Source organism: Archocentrus centrarchus, chromosome 1 (assembly GCF_007364275.1).
Source record: "Archocentrus centrarchus isolate MPI-CPG fArcCen1 chromosome 1, fArcCen1, whole genome shotgun sequence".
Taxonomy (NCBI): Eukaryota; Metazoa; Chordata; class Actinopteri; order Cichliformes; family Cichlidae; genus Archocentrus; species Archocentrus centrarchus.
The window spans coordinates 36,485,262-36,509,568 of NC_044346.1; the positions used below are offsets into that span (position 1 = coordinate 36,485,262).

A 24,307-nucleotide genomic window follows, 5' to 3' on the forward strand; every position below is an offset into this window, starting at 1 on the left:
TTGCCTCTTACAGAGTTTTGCTGCCTGGTTGGAAGCTGCCTACGGTTCACATAACTTGGCATCCTTTAAGTTAGACATTTTCTTGGTCTGATTCGGGATGCAAAGATGGACTAAAGTCAACCTGAGTTGTGTCCGTACTTTCAAGAGTTGAAAAAAAATCTGGAAATTTTAAGGTTTGACAGAGTGGATGGTGTGACTGATCAAGTTTAAATATGTGAAATAATTAATTTTTGCGTTTGGACCAAAGAGGTCTGTAACACGAGTAACAGCCAGTCTCGCTGAGGAGAGGCAGATGACCCACGTCACCGGCCAAGTCCATAGAGGTGTGATATTCAGAGAGCAAAGAAAGTCTGTAGTGAGCAAAGCAGACATACTGGGACTCTTTTCAGCTCTAAAGTAGGTCAGTAAACACATCCTGAATAAGAGTCTCTCACTGCTCTGTGAAATGTCTTGCATACTATGACTGACAGGAGAAGAGTAAAAATATCAGCTGGTTAGAACTGCAAACTGAACATAACTTGTATAAATCTTCCCAAATCTGCATAAAGCCCCATTCAGGTCCAAGGAAATGCAAAGTGCGTTTGATTTGAAATGCCGCTTGGTACCAAAAACAAGCTGCCCTGACAGTTGTGTAGCAAATGTTTGGTGGGTGTTAGATATGCAGCAATTGCTGGTGTCCATCTTTGTAATGTAACCTTTGTCACGACAGTGCCTGTCAGAATCCCTCGAATATTGTATTCCTCACACTTCAGGTTTTCATCCAAAGTGCCTCGTTTTAGCCACTGGATCGTTTAAAGAGGCGTATTCCTGGTATTCCTCACGCAGTGCAGAGCCACCAGCTCTGTCTGAAGCACTCGGCTCTCTTTGAACTTTTATGGCTTCAGGTAGAAAACATCGAAGCTTGAATCTAACAAACATGCAGGTCGAGCTCTGCTATGTCTGCTATGTACAGACCGCGACAGTGTGTGTAAACACACACTTGAAGGAGCAGAGGAAAAAACACACGGGTCATGTGAGCAAGCTTTCGAGGCTTTGGCAGCGAGCCAATCGCCCGCACACCCTCATGTCCATCGCCCTCCCCTCACCCGTTCCTTCCATGCCTCCATGTAAACACACACACCTATTTTCCTCCTAACCATATTTCCGTTTCCCTTTACATATCCTCCCCTGTGTGCATACATGAATTCTTTCTTCAAGTCTTACATCTTTTTTTTTTTTATCAAATCTTTCTGTATGAAAAATGTGGATCACTACGTTGATTGGCCATCTTTTTTTTTTTTCTTTTAACCATGAAAATGGCTGTGTGCATAATAAAAGACTATAATAAATAGACTATAAAAGTCTATAATAATAAACCGCCTTACTGTGATGTGTTCAATAATAAAAATTTTAGCCCCTCAATTTTTTTCTAAGTGCAAAGCAGGAATGAAAGTGGGTTTGTAACTTTTTAACAAAGAAGCTGTCAGTCCGAAGCACAGCCACAGTAACTGCGCGCGCACGCACACACACACACACACACACACACACACATGTACCTGCTAATGTGGCTCTCAGATGTGTTCATTTCCCGATGTTTGGGGTTGAAATTCAGGCTACCCAACCACTGAAGACGGGGGACAACATCTGTCCGCCATCTTCATCACTGCTGCCGAGTGTTATGGTGAGACCCCTTTCACCTCCTTCACTCTTCATCCCTCCATCCCTCATGCCCCTTGCCTCTTATTTCCCCCTCTCCTTTGCCCCATCTGCCAGGCAAGCAGAGCCAGGTTCTCAGAGATGCTGCTGCTCCTTTCTTCTTTTGTTTTTAAGCTGTAATCTTTTATTTTGCTTTCTTTTGAGAAGGCACATCATTTCTTTTCCATTTCGCTCCCTTTTCAATGATATAAATACATCTGTCTGTTTTCTTTTCATCATTTGTGCTTATTATCTCCCTGCACATTGTGAATGCACGTTTTTATCAGAATCTTTGACATTTGGATTTATGCAAACTTTGCTCCCCCCCCAAATCCCCCTTGCCATGCAGTCCTGCAAATATTTGTCTTCACAAAAAAAAAAAAAAGAGAATGAGATGTGATTTTCTGTTTTTATTTGCATTTTTACACTTGGAACAAGTGCAAGCAGCATATGCGTGTTACACTGTGTAGCTGTTAGCAGCTCAGATTTTCACCGGCCTCTAATGTCTCTTGACAGGACACTAAAGTAGTTCGAGATGGCTCTCAATGTGCCAGGTCTGGTGGTGATGGCGCTGTTTTACCTGCTCATCTTGGGCACGGGCATCTGGGCGTCTATGCGCTCCAAAAAGGAGGAGAAAAAATGCGCAGGAGACGGCATGGAGATAACCCTACTGGCTGGACGCAATATCAACTTGTTGGTTGGCATCTTCACACTTACTGGTAAGGCAGTGGATTGACGTGACATATTGCAGTATATTATAATGAATAAGACAAGTGAGTCATTTTTCCCTGATGTGCGTTTCCTTTCTCTGCAGCTACATGGGTTGGAGGAGGCTTCATCCTTGGTATAGCTGAGGCAACATATAACCCAACACTAGGTGCAGTTTGGGCCCTCATGCCTGTGCCCTATGTCGTGACCTTCTTCTTAGGTGAGTAGAACCAAATAAAAACCAAGATGAAGCAGAGCAGCAGCAGAGTGTGTATGGTGCACGTACAAAGCACTCACTCTGGGTTGGTTAGAATAGAAACGCATGTGTTTGGTCGGGTATGTAGTTTTTTTTATTTTAGTTCAGGCTGCATTTAATTGGATGTAACTGTGCAGGTCAAACTGAATTAGCAGTGCTTCCAGGGGTAAACCTTTAAACAGACACAAAGGTAGAGCAGGAGCCAGGACTTATTGTTAGGAAGAGGTAAGTTTGATGAGGTATGCTTTATTTTACACTCAGGAGCTAATGAACGTCCTGTGTTATAATGACCTTTGAGGAGGGAGACAGGACACTCAAAGAATTCCTCTGCTACGATGGTGGTAGAGCTGTAACCACTGAAAAACTAGACATGTTGGTGCTATTTTAGCAACAGTGTGATTTGTCAGAGCAACAGGCACAAGCATCTGTAGCGAAGGGGAAAAAGTAAGTAAATTTTTACTTGTAAAGCAACAAAAAACTAAAACAAAAGTTAACCAAAAGCATGTATAAAAAACACGAGCTTTTAGGATTCACATTTTCACCATAACAAACTCAAATTAAGTTACCCGACAGTTTATAGAAATGCAGCTGTAAAATGAACGTCTGTCTGCAGCAGAAGTGTTGACCCCCCCCACCAGTACAGCTCCCAATCCCCCATCTGACCACACCAATAAAAGTGTCGCTTGCGTTAAAAATAGTATCGTAAATCAGTTTAGAATTGTAGCTCAAGGCAGCAGGTGCAGACGGGTGAGTCCACCCCGAGGCCTGGGTTGCCTTCTCGTGAATTCACCAAATAGACAAACTCAGTGGGTCATCCGTAAACATTTGTAACAGGCACTCAGACCCCCTCTGTCACAATAGCCCACAGATTGTGAGGATAATGGGAACCGGAAATACGAGTCTCTGAGCAGGAAATATAACATTCTCCATCATGCTCTCATCCATTGTTGGCCTCGTGGCCCCGTGGGTTCTGCTGAAGGTGTTTGCTGTGCTATCTAGAGGGAACACTTGTTGTTGCTATTGTTCACGAGTCCTGCCATTAAATCGCTTCCTTTCTCTCCCTCTTAAATGATAGAAATATGGAAATGATGTCTTAAACTTGACAACATTTTCAGGGAGGGAATCAGATGTTGTGCTAATCCTTTTCCTCCTCCTGCAGGTGGCTTTTTCTTTGCCAAGCCAATGAGAGAGAACAAGTACGTGACAATGATGGACCCTTTCCAGAAGAAGTATGGGAACGTCCTCGCAAGTGCGCTGATCCTCCCCGCGCTGGTGGCCGACGTGCTGTGGGTGGCACGCACACTTGTCAGCCTGGGTAAGTTACGTCACATTTTAAAAGGCTCTGGCACTATAATGTGTGTGCAATCAGTCACAGCACAAACACAAGTGTTTATGAAAACAGCCAGACACTGATGGCTGCTGGTCAGGTTGATGCTGTAAATTATTCAGAAAAAGTTACATGAAATCAAACTGCAAATTAAAGCTATCATCAATGAACACGCCTCTTTTTAAACTCTCGTTAAGCCTCACACTTGTTGCCAGATGTTTATTTGGTTGATATTTAGCTACTGAGCACATTTTTTGTATGTATATACATAAAGAAAGCTGTAAATGGATTTCTGTTTCCTGTAAATAGAAATTTTGTGGCTTAGCAGCCTTAATTGGCTTGTGACATCTTAACTAGGTGTGCACACGGCCAGGTTACCAACAGAGCTTCTTTTGTTGCCTTTAAAACAAAGACACAAGCACAAAACTTTAATAAAAAACTGAATTATAAGATGCAATAATTTGCCTCTAATTACCATGCTGCATACAGTAGTAAGCAGCCATTAGTTTTAATTCAAAGGAGTACATCGTTAACTAACTACCAATTAGCTTCCAAAAATGTTAAACTAGCCATCAAAGTTTAGGATAATCCAGCTCTTTATTACATTTATTATCACTCTGCATCCTTAAAAATCTTTTTATCATAACACTACACATCAAACAAGTGAGTAAGTTTGGGATTGTTAGAATGATTATACCTTTATTATATGGACCAGACTATTTATACACGGCTGTTTATAGCCTGCAGTATGTCTTTGTTTATTTATGCTATTTTAGCATCAGTCTTTTGGCTTGAAATCACAGATGTAGCCATCAGCTTTGTTCTAGCTGTTTATACATCTCAGTTTAAAGTCAGCCTAACTCGCTTAGCTCGAATAATTAAGTACAACAGGTGTCTACTTGCAACATTTGTAACAATCCTGATTGCTGGCTATCAATAAGGGCCATGTTATTGTCCACCTCGTCTGAAATGGATGATTAATAGTCATTAAAAATCAACTGCGGTGTAGCTGTCAGTGAAATTAATGAAAGAGTTCACCCTCCAGCTCTGCTGAAATAAAATGGAAACACCTGACTTATCTGAAGATTAAAGTGAATTATTACTGGTCTTGTTTAGGTCTGTAGGTAGATTCTATTTCTGTTCTATTTTCTTGTTTTTTTTAAATAACTGTTCATAGATAAAGTTTTATTATGGACTGTATTTACTTGGAAAATTGCTCTAATAGGAATGATGTGATTTTTCAACTTGTGTTTTTTTAACCTGCTCTGTTTGCTAACTTTGTTAATACTGTTGTTTCTGGAAGTGGTGGCATGTGTGTCTGTGTGATATGTGCTAAGATGGCAAGTGCAAGTGTGTATGCACGTGGGTGTTTGTGAAGGTGCTAATGTGTGTGCTTGTGTGCATAATGTTTCCCTGTGTGTGTGCTTTAACATTGTTTTCTTTTCCAGTGTTATTTGAAAAAGAGGGTTAAACATCGAGCAGCCTGTTGATTGTGAAAGGTGATCAATTATTCAGATTGCTGTGTCCTTAGAGACTTTTCTTTTCCACAGTTTGTGCAGTTCTGACTGACTCGCTGAGGGAAAATGTTACATGTTGAACTCAAATTTAACGTCTGTGTGTAGTTTAAAGATTGAAGGGAAACAGTCACATCTAATGACACTGTTTGAGTCACTTTAAGCTGTGCTGACGCTCCACAAAAGGACTGGTGGGGAGGTGGGAATGCTCCTGGGACCTTTTTGTCCAATCTGAAATAGAACCAGGGGACCCCCCCCTTACATGTCAGTGTAGCAACTTCCTGCAGTGTTTTCTGGGAAGGTTACGTAAACCTCCCTGATGTGCACTTTGTATCACATGCGTGCACACACAAACATCTGATACTCCAGAGAGTATAGAGAGTGTTTGACCCACCAGGGTGGTGTGTGTGTGTGTGTGTGTGTGTGTGTGTGTGTGTGTGTGTGTGTGTGTGTGTGTGTGTGTGTGTGTGTGTCTAACATCTAAAAATATGCTTTCCATGCGCTGTCACTTAGCAGTGGCGTATCAATAGCACAGCACAGTCCGATTTCTGCTGGGAAGAAATTGAGTACAGGGCAGTTTGAAAGGTGGTGTACCTGTGTGCACGCGTGTGTGCATGCACACATGATTGAGGTTTGTAAGTGGGGCAAGGATCTAATAACGACCTGGCAGTGGGGGAGGGATCCTCTTTGCCTCTGTCCATCCCTGGTGCTGTCCATTAAGCCCCAGAGGCCCCTGAATCGCATTCCACCTTTCCTCGTCCTAAATTTAGCATCGAGGGGAACAGCACAGTTCAGCACAGAACACATAAGAGATCTGATACTATATCTGGAAAATGGGCCACCCAGAAATTATTTACAATGCCGTGACTGACTGTGTTACATCATATGCCACCCATCAGAGAAGTTGCAGGAAAAACAACTCTATGGCTCTCTTACACTCTAATGTGTGTCCAGATTTAGTTGACATAGTGGCACACGTGTCAGAAAGTATCCCAGCTGAAACCTTTGCTATTAAAAGTCTTCACTGTGTACAGGAAGAACAAGAAATGTGGTAAATGAAGCCTAAATGCAAAAAAATGAATACATGCATAACAAAACTTTCCTTTGCAGGGCCGTGAAGTCTAAGATAGATGACATTTAGTTCAGTAGTTTATGTTTTTATGGATGATCCAGTAAGAATCTGATAGAGTAAAGCTGTCATAGTAATGCATCATATTACAGAAAATACGCAAATGGGATTAAAGGTCAGTCTGAAGCATTCATGTCTCAGTGCATAATGATGCAAAGGTAGCGGGGAAGTTGAGTAGGGGTGGTCGGGTGGCGGTAATGTGGGCGGGGTGAAAGGTCAGTGGGGTGGTGAGTGCCGATCTGACACTTCTCTGTTTAAGGGCATTGTTGTGGTGTGGCTGCAGGCTGCGGCTGGGGGGACCCTGGCAATGTGGCAGAAGAGACGGTGAAGGTAGTGATGTTTTTGCTTGTCTTGTTTGAGTAACAAGATGTCTTTTTTTTTTTTTTTTTTTAATCACCTATTTAAATGTACTTTTTTACACTTGTTTCACTGCTAGAACACACTTCTCTGCACCTCTTTCTTTGTTTTGTTCTTAATTTATTTCATTAAACATTATCAGTATTCCAAAGGGTGATAACTCGCCCAAGCAAGAGGGTGAAACTGAACTTACTGGAGTCACAATCAATAGGCTGCTTTCTTTTGTGTTTCTCTACGGTTTTTGTTTTGTCATCATTTTTTTTTTTTTTTTTGTTGGATTGTTGCTTCATGTAAGCTTTTGGATGCTTTAAGGTTTAAACTGAAGTCACCCATGCTTAAGTGTAATTGAGTTAAATGACTACAAATTTAACGTTGCTCTTATTATGAGTAACTAGACCATGTCATTGCCTAGTTTATTATTACAACTTAAAATAAGTGGATGCATGTGTGCGTGTGGCATGTGAGAGAAAGTATTTAAGGAGAGACTGAGAAGCTAAGACTGCTGCACGTATGCATAGAAACACTCATCTGTGCGTCCGTCAGTCCTCCGACGCTCATTGTTCTGCCGTGTTGTTCCAGGTGGAACCATGAGTGTGATCCTGGACCTGTCCTACGTGTACTCCATTATCATCTCCTCAGTGGTGGCCATAGTCTACACACTGCTGGGGGGGCTCTACTCTGTGGCTTACACAGATGTCATCCAGCTGATCCTCATCTTCATCAGCCTGGTGTGTAATCATCACACTATTCTCCCGCTGAATGACGAACATTATTCAATCGTGCATCCTATCAGGTTACTCGCTCTACTGCGTGAAGGAATATAGAAGGATAAAATTTCAATTTAGAGGCAATAGGTAGCTTATTAATTATGCACACTGGTGCTATTATCTGCTGGATTGAATTATGTTCTGGTTTCATTAGCTTATAAGAAATTTCCATCATTCAGTTTTCAAAATGGCTACCATCCAGATTGGTAAGTAGGATGATTGACATTACAGCTGCCAAAAAAATCCCAATGCAGGAAAAAAAAAACCCTCACGTACCACCGTTAGGAAGCGCCATGTTGTCACGGCTCTGCATGCGAGACTACACGTCACATCCCTACAGCCGATGCTACACAAGCAACTCCAATCACTAACAGAATAAAAATTTCAGCTTATTCGGGGATGAGAGTACTGTACTAAGGCCCAGTATAAGATGAATGACAAAGTAATCTTCCATAATAAGCCAATTAAGCCAATTAATATCTGTTCTTTGATCTTAATGTCACATGATCTTCTGCTGCCAGGGTAGTTCTTCCCCAAAGGATGCAGAATTTTCCATTTTACAAAGACTTCCTGTCTGTGTTGACTTGGCGTTAAACCGTTTAAATCCACAGATGGAGATGATTTGATATGACGATGAATTGGCTGGATTTATCGATACCAAATTCTTGACTACATACCGTGGCATTGGGAAAGAGAGAGTTGATGTGAAAGCCTCATTTCCTGAGTGTCTGATGGAAAACGTTCCCAGCTGGGCCCATAATCGGATCATCTGTCTCCTTCTTTGTGTATACAGTGGGTGTGCGTTCCTTTCATGATGACCAACCCTTACTCTGTGGACATCTCGCTGACGGCCTACAACGCAACTTTCCAGGCTCCCTGGGTCGGCACTGTGGAGCTCGACGAGGCTGGCAAGTGGTTTGATGACTTCATGCTGCTGGTGAGTATGAAAATCATGAAGCCTGCACGTGGAAACAGTACTAAACAGTTTTTTACAAAGACCTCTGTTCATCACAAGAGTTAAAATTAAATTTAGCCAATCTTTTGAATTAAGTGAGTTTATTGAATTAGACGAGTAAACAGCCAAGCATAACAGCAGCAGGGTCTTTTCCTGTTTTACGGTCCAAACTGATTCCTGTCATCATCTCTGACCTGTGTGTGTGCCAGGCTCTGGGCGGCTTGGCCTACCAGGCATTCTACCAAAGGATCCTATCCTCCTCATCTTACACCCAGGCTCAAGTGACCTGTTTCGCCTCTTCGGCCTTCTGCCTGGTGCTTGGTATCCCCTCAGTCCTGATCGGGGCCGTGGCTGCATCTACAGGTATACCCTCTTAACTTGTGCCTCTGGAAAATTCCTACATCAGCTTTTCTTAGCATAGCGTCTGGGCCTTACCTCATATTCTTACTGCTCCCATCTCCTTGATTGGAAATTTTATCTCCCCCTTTTCCTTCTAGACTGGAACGCAACCAGCTATGGATTACCCACGCCATATGAGCGTGACCAGGCAGGATCCATCCTCCCCATCGCTCTGCAGTACCTCACGCCCCCCTACGTCTCTGTCATTGGCATTGGGGCTGTGGCTGCTGCTGTCATGTCGTCCATGGACTCAGCCCTGCTGTCCTCTGCTTCGCTGTTCTCCTCAAATATCTACAAGAATATTATCAGGAAGCAGGTGTGTTTTTCAGCAGCACGTATGTCAGTTCTTACCAAAAGTACTTATCAACTCGTAAAAGCAGCAGTCTGCATCCATTCATCTTAACCACCTAACGACAGGTCATGGGGGACTAGAGCCATCATAGCTGACACACCCATCCACAACTATAGGCAGCTTACAGTTAACCCAACAACCATGTGTTTTTGTGCTGTGCAAGGAAAGTCACATGTGCACAGAGGGGTTCGGGGATGTTGGAGCCCTGAATCATCTTACTGTGAGATGACACCACTGCACCAGTTTGAAGTGTCCTATTACTGCTTGGACCATGAAGGTCCATTATGCTGTCATCCTGGGGTGTAAGACAGTGCCGTTTTTGTCAGATGCCAGCTGGATGTTCCCTTTAGCAAAGGTACCTTGATGCCATAGCTGGGGCAGCAGTGGCTGCAGAGATGTTTAGCAACCTGAAAGCCAGTTTGGAGGAGTGGCACTGGCACAAGTCAAGGGTTTGTCAGCTGTGACCATGTCTCTTGTCCCATTTGGGCCTTTTGAGTAGTTTTTGCTTGCTGGTTAGTTTTGGGCTCTAAGAACTACTTGGGTATGTCAAGGAAAGGATCATCGAGACATAAAATACACCGTTTGACAAAAGGTGTGTCAAACTCTGCTGCTCAAGAACACCTTGTGCCTAAATGTGTCACACCAGTGGCTTGGACATTAGAGAACTTGCCGATAAATCATCCAAACAGGGGACGGCATCAAATCAACTGTAAATGCCAGCAATGACACAGCAGCTGGAGTGTTCAGCATCCATCCAATTTGTTGACTTCCTGGACCTTCATTCAGTGAAGCGTCTTAATTTATACTTCTGAGACAGTAAAAGAAAACTCTTGATCTTGCATCATGACAACAGTCAGCTTAATAGAAACATTGTGTCCGGTTGACGTAAAACATTATGTGCCAGGGGCAAATTCACTTCATAAAAGATTTAATATTCTGATATACTGCAGAGAAACAAATGATGATTAACCAGGCTAAATTATACACAACAAGCCAGAGGCAGCATCAAAATAGTTCTTAACTGTGCTGCGCATACTGTACAGAAAGCCCACAGAGTTTAGTCTTGTTGATAATGTTTGGCCTATAAAAACAGACACATGCTGTATCTCAGTTATACAGCATCCTGTAGGTAGATCTTTTGTCTTGATTATGTGATGTATTATGTGACTGTCTGTCTTGTCATTCCCTCTGCTCCTTCAGGCCTCAGACCGTGAAATGCAATGGGTGATCCGTATCTCTGTGGTGGTCGTGGGTCTGGCTGGCACCGCCCTCACCTTCCTGGACAGCAGCGTCCTGGTGTTCTGGCTCGTTGGTGTGGACATGTCCTACACCATTATGTTTCCTCAGCTGGTCTGCATCCTCTTCTTCAAGGTGTCCAATGGTTATGGAGCCATTGTGGGCTTCATAATGGGGGTTGTCATGAGGGTCCTGAGCGGCGAGCCCCTCATCGGCCTCCCGCCCGCCATACAGTTCCCCGGCTGCCGGCTGGACAAGGAGGGAAAACTAACCCAGTACTTCCCCTTCCGTACTGCCATCATGCTCATCTCACTCATGTCTATTCTCCTTTTTTCATGGTTGGCATCCATCATTTTCAACAAGGGTCTGCTGCCCGAGAAGTGGGATACGTTTAATATCAAACGTACACAGAGAGCAACAGCCAAGGTCGCGGATGTCAAGAGGACCAACTCTAATAAGGAAGAGCCCTCTGTGGCCAAGCAGCTGCTGGATACCACCAGCTGCTGAGAAGGCTCACAGAGAGAGGGGGGAAGAGAGGGTGGGCGCTGGCCGGAGGCAGGCGTGTCTGTCTGCCTGGCGGGTATGATCTCAGAGGGGAAACGGCAGCAAAGGCTGGGCAGTTTGTGCAGAATTGGGGAATTTATGGCACTGACATGACAGCAGCAGATTAGATCTGAGCTCTCTGGTACCCCACGTAATCATCTGGCCCTTTGTTTTCTAAAGCAAAAATAGGCTCCCCGGCTAAAAGCCATAAGGCTGTGTTGTGTAAATGGACAAGATGATTACATACACTTAGACCCAGAATAAAACGCCACAGTTTTTGCTGGATTTTATTTAAATAATCAGCCATCATTGAAATGAAAGCAAATTAAAACTCACAGTAGTACAGTTTATACCTCTTGATCATGTAGATGCTTCAATAAAGAACAGTTCTGTATTTTTACAGGCACACTTTGACAGGTTGAGCTGCCGCCCAGTCAAAGGTGGGCTTCTTTTTAACAGAGCTGACGGCCGCCAGACTTTGCACAAAAGGAACAACCCGTCCTCCAGAATGACGATTATAATACACACAAACAACATGTAGTAATTTTATTGGACTCGTTCACGTAAACTGTCAGAAACGAGAAAGCACAAAGCAACCTGCATCGTCCTTTCAGGTGTGACTGACTGAAAATGTGTCCCACCCTCTCTTGCAGCAGGGCGGGGCTCTCGTTCACACGGGACAAAGAAATGACACCCAGAGAACAACGAGAGCGAGTTCACATTTTGCACGATTTCTATGCAAAAGACGTTTAAACCGTTTATTACGTCTACTTCTTCCATCCAAAAAGGCTGCCTCAAGCTTGACTATGCAGCAGCAACAACTCTCCTCATTTTGCTCGTTATGCAGATTATTCACCATTTGGTTTCATTTCAGATGACGAGTCTGATCACCTGAATGCTTCGGTGTGTAGCAGGAGTTTGTTTTGGTTCCCTGTAATCTGTCTGCATGAGGAGTTGAATGATGTAAACATATTTAAGATGTGAAGATTTACAGTTACATGCAAATAAATGTTTTACCTCCATCTTTGATTACAGATAACTGAAGCGATCCTCAGCTGTGAGCTCGACTGCAGCAGCTGAAGCCGCTGATGTGCAAGCGATAATCCAAAAAAAAAAAAAAAAAAAAAAAAAAGGAAAATGGCAAAAAAAAAAACAACACTTGGATGGAAGTGAAACCAACACTATTAAACGTCCATGTTTTTTGTTTTTTTCCCCCGCCCTCAACTATTTAATGATCAGTTTTATTGCAAAGAGCTGCAGGGAGTGATTAAACTGTGTGCCCGTTTTCCTCGATTGCATTTCACTCACATGTGGAATAAATGAATGGAGCAGTTTATTCTATGACTGCGCAAAGAGGTTGCCCAATACCTCCCTCGTTTTCCTCCTCACCCATTCCTCTTCCTCGTGGTTTGTTTGTTTCTATTCTCCATCAGTACGGGGGAAGTGCCTTTCAGTTTTTTTTTTATTGTACTGTATAGATATTTTTTTTTCTTTAACTGTATGAAAAGCTGTTTTTCCAGTGGGATCATTTCTTTTCTCTGAGGAAGTGCAAATTTGTGCAGATTCTGAGAATTTAAAGTTTTACAGCAGAAATACAAATTCTTCTCCTTTTTTAATGATTAGATTGATGAGACTGTTTCTTACACGTGTGTGTGTTTGTTTGTATTTTTCCTGATGTGCGTTTTGTTGTACAAGCCTTCCTCTGTGATACTGTTGCCTTTTAATGTCACTGGAAACCTGTTTCAGTCAATTATAGATGGTGTAAATTCCGGACATAGTCGATGCTCACGTACCTCATAGTGGTATTGTTGTTTTTGTTTTTTAAGTATACACAACATTTAAGATTTTTGGCTTCGATCCAAAGCGTGCAGGTGTGAATTTCAATGAGCTGTGTGATTTCTATTTGTATTCTACTTTTGTACGGGAAAGTCTGATCATAATTTGTATTTCCACACTTTGTATTTTTTTATCAGAGTAGTATACTGAGTTAGCAACTTTTAAAAGTAAAAACAAAATAAGTAAATTCACCTTTGATTTTTGCAGAACATTAATAGAAATATAGAATTTTACCAGGTGTTCATGTACTTTTGGCAGCACTGATTGTGAACGCGCGTGGAGAAACACGTTATGGGCTCGACACACGGGGAGCGACAAACGACAGCGACGAATGGGTCGCATCGCCACTGGGGTGAAACCGAACACACGGGACGCGATAGCGACGGCAGCTTTGCGAATCGCGCTCTTACGTCACTCGTCTCCAAGAAATGTGATTGGTTATGAAACTGGAGGGATTTAGACATTTTAAAAGCAGTCCGTGTCAGACACGGCAATAAAGATGAGGAGTCTGAAGATTTTATTGGAACTGACAGAAATCTTGCTGTTAAGTCTCCTCTACAAAAGAAAAAGACAACCTCGGTTTCATCCTATATTAGCACAAAAGTCCTCTCTATCCGTCTGTTTAACGTTAGTCTTGCACCAACACGTTCTCATATGGCTGCCTTTTATGTTTAACTCGATAATCACTGCGTGAAGTGTCATATAATATAGGAAAGTCAAACACAGCTAAAACGATGCTTTCCTTCCTGCTGAAAGTGGTTGCAGACTGCAGTGTGTAGCATACTCTTCGCTCATTGGTCAGTCAATGAAACTCTTGCTGATTGGTTTAGTGCCACGCGACAGCGACAAAAGTAGAACATTTTCCAACTTTGTTGTGTCGCGTCGCCTGGTCGCGTGTGCACGTCTACGTGTACGAGCTCGAAATTTCACATGCACGAATGTCGCCGGTCGCTTAGCTGGAGGAGGGCAAGCGATTGTCGCCTCATCGCACAAGCTCCATAGGAAATGAATGGAGAGCGAGCGACGTCGCTCCCCGTGTGTCGAGCCCCTTACTGTGCGTGCCTACGCGAACACTCCCGCCCCTGACGGCCTCAGGTTGCGTCCACACGACACGATCTGATGGAAGGAAACTCGCCAGCCGTCCTCGGGAGGCTGTCGTCGATGCATCGAAGGGTGGCGCATCCTCACAAAAATAAAATGCTGCGTATGTTTGTCATCTGTGCAATAAAAGTTTTCATTTACTTTGTGGGTCGGTCAGACATCTCTAAAAGCGCAATATAGGTTGTGAGCGCTATATTGTATTTTTCCTGGAAACGTGTATTTGGTTTTATACTATGATGTATGTCTGTCACGGATCAGCTGTGTAGCGGGCAGACGAGGCAGGGTGAAAAAACAGTCTTTATTTGGCGTAGAGCAGGGGTAGCCAGGAGTAAAAGAAAACAAAACCGAACATCAATGGGCAAAAACCAGGGAGAACATGGAGGGTTCACAGCCGGGGAGCAAACAACGTAGAGACATCAACGACGCGACAACAGGCGGTGAAAACACGGAACTAAAATACAGAGGATAACAAGGGGAGTGAGAACAGCTGGGAGACACAAGGAACTACAAATCACAAACTGAGGACAAATACAAAAGATAATAAAAAACACTGGGCCATCGGCCCACGACCATGACAATGTCGACTGTATACTGAACTTTTGTGAAGGCTGTTCTCTTTTTGCCACTTGGCAAGGTCTTACTTTTGTCATCAGTTAATGTAAATCCCCATGGAGTGATGTTCTGTCAGAATAAAGGCTGAAACCAAATTACTGTTGGAGTCGTCTTTGTGCCAGAAGCACCACACACACACACACACACACACACACACACACACACACACAAAGCTCTCCAATAAATGTTCTCCTGAACTGTTAATTTCTTCCAGTGGGGAAATATCAATTAGGCTTTGCAAACATTTAGACGACTGTTAATGATGGGAAAGCAATCAGGCAGTAAAATCAGAAGACAATAGCTCCGTGTGTGCCTTTACTGTGTGTAGAGTTTCACTTTACCCTCTTAATGAAACCTCCAAGGCTCACTGGTTTAATTGTTTCCTTTCTGTAAAGAGCTTGTATACCATTCAGAGCTATTAGACTGAACATTTTCCGTGAACTTCCTGCCTAGTTTCAACCAGTGTATGGTGGAGTCTATGCCTCGATGGGTCAGGGCTGTTTTGGCAGCAAAAAGTGGGGCAACACAATATTGGGCAGGCTGTCATAATGTTATGCTACATCAGTGTGTAATTTAACAGTTTATGAGATACCACATTCAGTTATGCAGAACAGAAGCAGAACAGTGTAAACAAACCAAAGTGATTCATATTTTAGATTCCTTAAAGAAGCCTTTTAAAACTGCTGTTAATTCTTAAAGGGACACTTCACCCAGAAATCTAATATATGGGAGAAATCTGCTCTCTCTACTCCCTGTCAGCACTCTCACTGCAGCATTTTGGATCAGCTGAAGGCTTTTCGGGGATCTTTAAGGACAGCCTGATAATAATGAATTACAATAGTCCAGCCTAGAAGTAACAAATGCATGAACTCATTTTTCTGCATCGCTCTGAGAAAGGATGGTTCTCATTTTAAAGACCTTGCACAAATACAAATACATTATACATGCTTCCATTAGGCATTATTATTATTAGAAGGCGTAAGATACATTTTCATGAACAAACTGGACTCTGTTTGATGGATGTGAATCAAACCAGTGTACCTTTAATACCTATAGTATGCTCTAATCTCTGTAATAAAATGTTATGGTCAACAATATCAAAAGCTGCACTGAGGTCCAACAGGACAAGCACAGAGATGAGTCCACTGTCAGAGGCTCTAAGAAGATCATTTGTAACCTTCACTAATGCTGTTTCTGGACTGTGATGAATTCTGAAACCTGACTGAAACTCTTCAAATAAACCGTTCCTCTGCAGATGATCAGTTAGCTGTTTTACAACTACTCTTTCAAGAGTCTTTGAGAGAAAAGGAAGGTTGGAGATTGGGCCTATAATTAGCAACTGTACTGTAATTGAAGGGAGCCTGGCAAAATAAGAATTTCATTGTACAGTGTTCATTTCCACTGTGCATATGACAACAGCAGTTATATTTGTATTAGCTGCTTGACCTTCACGTCATTCATGAGTCAATTTGTTTTAACCCATATTCTTCCATATTTCCACAAATACCCAGTAGGCATCTTCTAAACCTAACCTTGATACATCTCTCAGCATAAAACAAATGTCCTTTTTTCCTTCTTTGTGTTGTGTTGTTAAGCTTTTGCAGCCCTCGTTCTTAACCTGTCAGTCTGCCACAGCCTGCAGCTGTTTCTCTGCTCAAACACGTTCCTGTTTTCAGTTTTATGCTTTTGTTCCTTGAAACTATGCAACCCTGTCTCATCAATTGTCATCTCCCCACACCTCTCGCACCTGCTGATTACAAAACACGCTACCTGTGTGTACTTCATGTTGCCATCTGTTTTCCCATCTTCCACTTCTACTCTGTGTTTGACTGAGCCAACCTGTGTTGTCCTTGCATTATTTCAGATTATTATTATTTCTTTGCCTTTATTGGATAGTGAAGCAGTGAAGATTAGACAGGAAGGTAGGGAGAGAGAGCGGTGGGGAAAACACAGGTCAGACTCGAACCGGCTGCCATGTGGCACACGGACACCTGCTCAACCAGTGAGCTCTGACCCAGACATCTAGCCATCATAATTTCAAATCCTTTTCTGCTCGTTTTTCCTGCTTATAACTCATCAACTTTGAGGACAAACAGGTGCCGTGATGAGGAGATAACTGGTGTATTCCACTTCACCTGTGAGTGGTTGTAATGTTACGCTTGATTGGTGTATAGCGCCGTTCTACCCAATCATGAGCACTCAAAGCATTTTCTGCTACAAATCTCATTCACCCAATCATACACATTCATACAGTGATATTATCTATACCTAATCACGTTTATCTAACACACACTCACACTTCGATGGATGCATTGGGGGCAACTCAGAATTCGCTATCTTGCCCAAGGATACTTTAACACATGGATCCACCGTGATCGATCAGCAGACCTAGATGGTACCACCTGTTTAAGGAAGAAATGACATGTTAATGGTCTAACTGGTCTCTATAATTTTCAATACTTTTTAGTTGCTTGTAGTGTTACTTTCTCCCCAATCTTTCCGTGTCCCTGCCTCTGTCATCACGTTGGTATTTATGTGTCATATTAGTGATTTATCTTCTTGTTATTTCCTGTGATACTTTGTTTTTGTTTCCCTCCTTTGATTGTCTAATTTATTACCTTTAATAATGCACTGCAACTGTTAATGCAGATATTTTTCCTTCATATTCCTGCCTGATGTTGCATTTTGTGTTGGGAGTGACGAGGATCAAAAAGACCAGAAATGAGTGTAACAGAGGCACAGCTCGGGGGCAAAGTAAGAGTGGTGAGATGGTCTGGAAATGTGCGGATATGAAATGCTGGCTACATCAGGAAAAGGATGCTGAAGATGGAACCGCCAGCCAAGAGGGCAAGAAGGAAGGAAGAAGAGGTTTATGGATAAAGTAAAAGAGGATCTGCAGGAGGTTGGCATGACAGAGAAAGATAAAGATGAGGATGAAGAGGACAGGAAGAGATGAAACACCCTCTGAGAGGAGCAGCTGAAAGAAGAAGATGACATCACATAAATGTAAAATAATAATTTTGTTAAGGCCTCAGTGCCAGAGGCTGTGATTATTGTTAGCTTAGTGGTTAGCATTAAACAGTCATTTGACAACACTGAGCAAATAGCTTTACAAAAGATAAGATGGTCACAGGAGAGAGTTACACACAGCATCACGAAGTTTAAACACAGCAGTGTACCGACGGGATCAGGAGCTTAGCCCTACGGTCTCTGAATCTGCCTGGAGACCAACAAATGGAGAATAAATGCAAACTTAAATACAGGCTGATCAGGCCGAAGCAGACGCGTGTAGGAAACAAAACTGCAGATTTTAGCTACTTTAACTCAATAGTAATGAAATCTAAAGTGAAGTAATTTGTTACGTGGCAAATGATATAGACAATATAGTCAAAGTTATTAGTGATGTTGCACACACTTGTGCTCCAACTGGCACATCCTCCAGCAGCAGAGCAGACCTGCCATCAACACCGAGGCAAAATGATTCTCAACTTTTGATTGTTGCTGTGACGTTAAGATTTACATGTTTAGAAAAGAGCTCTGCTGACCTGAATTTACTGGTTTGTCTAAATACAGTAATCCTGTGGGGGTTATCAGTAACATTACTGATAACCGTTACTGTTCTCCCTGCAGTGGCATGCTAACCAATGCACCATGTCAACACAACACTTCACAAATCAAGGATAATTATGTTGCAATAATTGTTCCAGCTTACTGTACTGTGGCACGTCAAGCGTTTAATGAATAATCAAAGCTGTAACCTTTGCAAATCGTGTAATGGAAATTTGCTGTATTACCAGAAATAATCACTCACTCATCCAAATCATTGAATTCAGGTGTTCCAATCACTTCCCACGGTCACAGGTGTATAAAGCACGCACCTGGGCACGCAGACTGCTTCTGCAAACATTAGTGAAAGAATGGGTCGCTCTCAGGAGCTCAGTGGATTCCAGCGTGGTACCGTGATAGGATGATACCTGTGCAGTCATGAAATTTCCTCACTACTAAATATTCCACAGTCACCTGTTAGTGGGATTATAACAAAGTGGAAGCGATTGGGAATGACAGCAACTCAGCCATGAAGTGGCAGGCCACGTAAAATCACAGAGCGGGGTCAGTGGATGCTGAGGGTCACAGTGGACAGAGGTCGCCAACTTTCTGTAGAGTCAATCACTACAGACCTCCAACCTTCATGTGACGTTCAGATCAGCTCAAGAACGGAGCGTAGAGAGCTTCATGGAATAGGTTTCCATGGCTGCGCAGCAGCATCCAAGCCTTGCATCACCAAGCACAAGACAAAGCATCAGATGCAGTGGTGTAAAGCACGCTGCTACTGGACTCTAGAGAAGTGGAGACGTGTTCTCTTAAATAATGAATCACATTTCTCCATCTGGCAATCTGATGGAGGAGTCTGGGTTTGGCGGCTGCCAGGAGAACAGTACCTGTCTGACTGCATTGTGCCAAATGTAAAGTTTGGTGGAGGGGCTGATTATGGTGTGGGGTTGTTTTTCAGGAGCTGAGCTCAGCCCCTTAGTTCCATGTTCCCAACTTTGTGGGAACAGTTTGGGGATGGCCCCTTCCTGTTCCAACATGACTGCACACCAGTGCACAAAGCAGCTCCAAAAAGACGTGGATGAAATTCCCATAAACACTCCTAAACCTTGTGGAAAGCCTTCCCAGAAGAGTTGAAGCTGTTATAGCTGCAAAGGGTGGGCCGACATATTAAACCCTATGGATTAAGAATGGGATGAAACTCAAGTTCATACGTGTGTGAAGGCAGACAAGCGAGTACTTTTGGCAATATAGCCCACATCTGAATAATGGAGTTTAGTTTTTGTTGATGCTCCGTTCACTGTAAAGTGATCACTCCTTCTCTCTAAAGATAAACCTAAAGTTTGGGTGGTGGCTGCTGTGACAGGGAACTGCAGCTGTTTGGTGTCTCAGAGGTCTCACCTCTGCAAATTCAAATCACTGAACTGAACCTCTCCATCATGTTTGTGCTGTTTGTGCCTTTTTGAGCGTTGTTAATGCGACTATGTGACAAGAAACCTCTGTCCAAGAAGTTTGTCTTTAATTTTTGATGAGTGAAATTCTCTTTCATTAGCACTAATTAGCAGATCTGTGTGTCTGTGTTGCATACGTACAGTCTATGAATGCAGCTTGCTAACCAAGCTTGTTAGTGACCTGATAATTTAATACTCCAACCTCTCATCCAAAGACGATGATGTCTGGCTCCAAAAAACACAGCTGCAGCCAAAATGCTAACATTGAGGCTTCAACGTGGGTAGCCCGGAAATCAGTGGGTTACATCAAGGTGGCAATATCCATGTTTTATTTGCAGTTATATGTACCTTTAGGGAAATGCTCTTATGTTGTTGTTGTTGTTGTTGTTAGTGTCATTTCTGTGACTGTCCTGAATTCTGTTTATTTTAACTTTTGTTGGGTAAAAGCTGGACTTGATGGTCTATGGAAGGAACAGTAAAGGTCTTAACATCCTTAAGCGTCGTAAGCCCGACTCTTCAACAAAAGCCTGAAAGAGTCTGTCTGACTTGTTGTCATAAGACTGAACGGTGACTTAGCTGGAATCGTGGTCAGGGGTGATGTTTCAGGAACCACTGACTCTTTTTCTTTTACAACAGTAGGATTCTGATGGAGTGAGCAGTTTAGTCAGTAGCTTAACTGTGCAATGGTTTAATGGTTCAGTGAAAATAGTCATTTTAGGGCTTTAATTCAATTGCCCTGTTAATCTACTGGAGTTTGTTACATGGAAATACACACCATTATACACAGACCAGACTCCTAGCACTAAACATTAATAGCTTACTGTTGCTAGCACATGTAGAACACAGTCACTCACTAGTCAATTATATCAGTCAGCATAAAACTGCCCCAGAGCTCACACGTGAGATTTATCCTGCACTGCAGTGGCTGGTTAATAGAGTTCCCTTGATATCCCAAAATGGATCCATTCAGCAGTTCAAGTGGTAGTTTGGGGATTTCCATCAAATCCAGTAAGTTTATGCCATGGTTGGAATAAACAGCTGCATGTAAACAAGCAAAGAGATCCTGCTCATTTTAAATGAGACCATTTGCACATTTGCACCACATTTGACTCGTGGCCACCAACAGCCCAACCAGAACTATGAATACAGACTGCCACATGCATCGCCTACATTACTTTGTTAGGGACTGGAAAGTTGAAGGGAGCTATTTGATAGGCTGAGTTTCAGCTATCCCTTTCCCATTTGCGCAGTGGTTGTGCCCAATCTAAACCCAGTTTGAAGACAGGTGCCCTTGCCAAAAGGCTGCCACAAGCACGACAACACAAAATTGCTGGAAAGACTGACACCAGTGCTATTTCAAAGAAATCACCAGTGACTGACAGAGGCCACCCACAAAGTCTACCCACTGTGATATTCTTGTTTAAACAGAGTGGAGCCTTCTGGCACAACTTCCATGCATGGAGAAGTGAATAAAGTCAGAGGAGGTTCCAGCAGCACAACCTTTGGCTTCTGGTCTTCATCCTTCTAAACATCATGGCCCAGTTTCTTGTACAGGGATTATGTCTAGGACCATGCTTAATCCATGACTGGGAAACCGGCTGCATGGGTATAGACTCTGAAAGATGCAAAATAATCAGCCTTATGCATCCACCAGTAGGGCTGGGACTAGACGGGGTCGGCACGTGGTTGAAGCTAAAGGTGGAATGCCCAACAGTGCCCAAGTTTTCTTCATCGACTAATAAATGCTAAAAAGTTCATTTGATTCGTGCTTCAGTGCAGGCTAAGTGGCTGCAGGTTCACTGAGGTCTTGATTCAGTCTCACTCTCTTTATAACAGGTGGATGCAATCAGTACACTCTAATTAGGACGAAGGAGCTCTGATTTCAAGGCAAAGGCTGCTGTAGGTCTTAATAATAGCTGCAGTATCACTACAGACAGTTTCCAGGAAAAACTAATATTCCTTCAAGGTACATTTAATTTTGAGAGGACTTTAAATCAAACATTAAATCATAAAAAGTAACTCAATTCTCCTTTCTAGACTTTTATCCAGATTTCATTAGAGTCCTTTTAAAGTGCTGCTCTGTCATGTAAGGACTGTCACCCTGCTCCTCCTCTTTTCTAATAATACTGCCTAAGAGAAGCATGTATAATTCAAGCTATACAATATATAAGCTAGATATATTAATCGGAGCATATTTAGATTAAATGATCTTTTTTGCAAGATTGGTCAGAAATAAGATTAGCACCTCATAGTTTAAGGGGAACCTATTATACTCATGTCCACCTCCATATTTTTATGCCCACAGTAGCTTTGCATTGATCACAGTTTAACCTCTTACAGTGCTGTAACACTGCAGCAGCTGTTAAATTATCTAGTGTAGTGGGTGTTGTTGCAGGGAGAGCGGCCCTGCTTGTGCACTGAGTGGGCACATTGCAAATTTGATTTAACACAGTATCCCCGTGTGTCACCTAATACACCAACCAGGCCACCTTGGCTCTGTGTGTTAGACCACTGATGGCAGCGATGAGGGGTGGTGAGCAGTCACAGTCTCTGTTTTGTTCAGTACTTTTCCACCGACTGAGACAACAGGCTGTACACGTGTGTCTGTGTGTGGAAAACAACAAATACAGGAACCAATGCTGTACCTCATCAGTCAAGCAGAAGAAGAAAAACCCTCCAAAACTAAAAAGCACATTAACCTTCCTTGGGGAAGAATGGGATTCAGAGGATTACACAGTCACACAGCACTTTACAACAGGCAGTTTGGCAGCATTACACAGCAGTTAGTCATATCTGTTCTGAGAAAATAAGACATATGAAGTCAAAGCGGCATTGTGGCCTTAGCGATGGGTGTGTGTGTGTATACTTCACCGCAGCGTACTGAGGAACAAGTCCTGAGCTGCTTCACAATCCAAACCTCTGGTTCATCAAATAAACAAGTGCACACAGGATGACACACAGGTGACCATGCCAAGCCGGTAAGAGGAAGATTTTCCTCTCGTTCACAGTAAAAGCATGCAGATGCAATACCAGTCAGAAGTTTGGACACACTTATCCATTCATATGAATGAGTGAGTGTGTCCAAACTTCTGACTGGTACAGCACACGAGAACAGAGAATCTAAGGTGCCGTTTACACGAAGCTGTTTTCACTGGAAACGGTGTCGTTTTGATGCGTTTCAGCCTTTCGTTTACACGATGGCGTTTCAGAAATGATCCGCGTTTACACGATGACATGTGAAACGATGGAAACGATGAAAACGATGTAGTTCCCATGCCAGGCCACACGTTGGCGTTGGTTTTCTCTTTGCAAAGTTTGTTTATGCAAGACGCGCATGCGTGGAGTGACACAGTAGGTAGTGCGGCAAATTGTTCATTACTTACAAAACGGCCAATGTGAGAGGTTTTGTGTGGACTGACGATGAGGTTGGATCGCTGCTGCACACAACGCTAAATTACAAAACAGTAAAAACACAAGAAAAGCATAAGAAGCACTCGTGAATCCGCGAGTACTGTTTATCAATTTGCGCGTGCGCGAAAAACTGTGGCCGTCGCAACCATAGTGCGCATGTGCGAGTCGAGCGTTTTCAAATCACCCCGGTTTCAAGTGTTTACACGAGAACGCAAGCCGGTGCGTTTCTGAAACGCTCCACTCTGGACCCCGTTTCCGAAACACATCGTTTTCACTCTGTTGTCGTGTAAACAGAAGGCCGAAACGCATCAAAACGACACCGTTTCAAAATGAAAACGGTCTCGTGTAAACGGCACCTAAATCGTGTGGGGATTTGTATCAGGCGTCAAGAGGTTTCCGGGAACTCCACCGTTCACAGCTTGTTCATCTGGTTTACAGGTGCTCCAGATGCTTCATTGTTGTTTTTACAGTGATTATCACTCCATCCGTAAGCAAACAGGAGCAGTGACTTTTATAAGATAAAAATACACACAGACACATTTTTAGATAATCTTTTGTACACATGCTTACACACCTCTGTATGGATCAGCCAGAACATTTAAAAACCCTGCATAATATTGATTAGGTGCCCTTGCTGAGCCAAAGAGCTCTGACTCATCAGGGCACACACCTCTGAGTGTGTTCTCATTAACACACTCAGAGGTGTGTGCCCTGAGTGTGTTCTCATTAACATTTGTACCAGGCTTTTAGGTTGCAGGCAAGGGCGTAGGATTGAGTTTACTATTGGATTGGAGCAAAGCATAAAAAATGCTATTTGATCTTTTACTTTCTTCTTTTTCAAATGTTTCTTGGAAAAATAGTGTTGTGTACACCCGTATCATTGTATGTATAATTTACATATGTATACGTTTTATAATGTAAGAAATGGACGAACCACCAAACAAAATGACTCGAGTCAAGCACCGCGTCATTCCAGGGCTGTACGCTTACTTTATCAGGTGGCTGCACTGGTACTAGCAAGCCAAATATCTCAGTAGCACAAAAACAATTTAGCAGCACACACACAAGTGCAAAGTTTGATATGTTTTATTGGTCGAAAACATTTAATACTGGTCAAAAATGCATTTATG

General features: G+C 42.8%; 1 protein-coding gene across 3 annotated transcripts in view; it reads left to right on the plus strand.

The window, feature by feature from the left end:
• Positions 1 to 12,358, plus strand: part of LOC115783120 (high affinity choline transporter 1-like) — a 16,050-nt gene extending 3,692 nt beyond the window's left edge. The window contains exons 2-10 of one of the 3 annotated variants that reach the window (XM_030733791.1): positions 1,592 to 1,660; positions 2,191 to 2,393; positions 2,489 to 2,602; positions 3,798 to 3,953; positions 7,545 to 7,693; positions 8,526 to 8,669; positions 8,897 to 9,050; positions 9,185 to 9,402; positions 10,639 to 11,181. In XM_030733791.1, coding sequence (XP_030589651.1) covers positions 2,210 to 2,393; positions 2,489 to 2,602; positions 3,798 to 3,953; positions 7,545 to 7,693; positions 8,526 to 8,669; positions 8,897 to 9,050; positions 9,185 to 9,402; positions 10,639 to 11,181 — 1,662 coding nt within the window. In that variant the 5' untranslated portion in view covers positions 1,592 to 1,660; positions 2,191 to 2,209. Of the gene's footprint in view, positions 1 to 1,591; positions 1,661 to 2,190; positions 2,394 to 2,488; positions 2,603 to 3,797; positions 3,954 to 7,544; positions 7,694 to 8,525; positions 8,670 to 8,896; positions 9,051 to 9,184; positions 9,403 to 10,638 lie in introns of those variants that run through there. The other 2 variants (XM_030733782.1, XM_030733799.1) reach the window with 2 other exon arrangements.
• Positions 12,359 to 24,307: the final 11,949 nt, after the last annotated feature.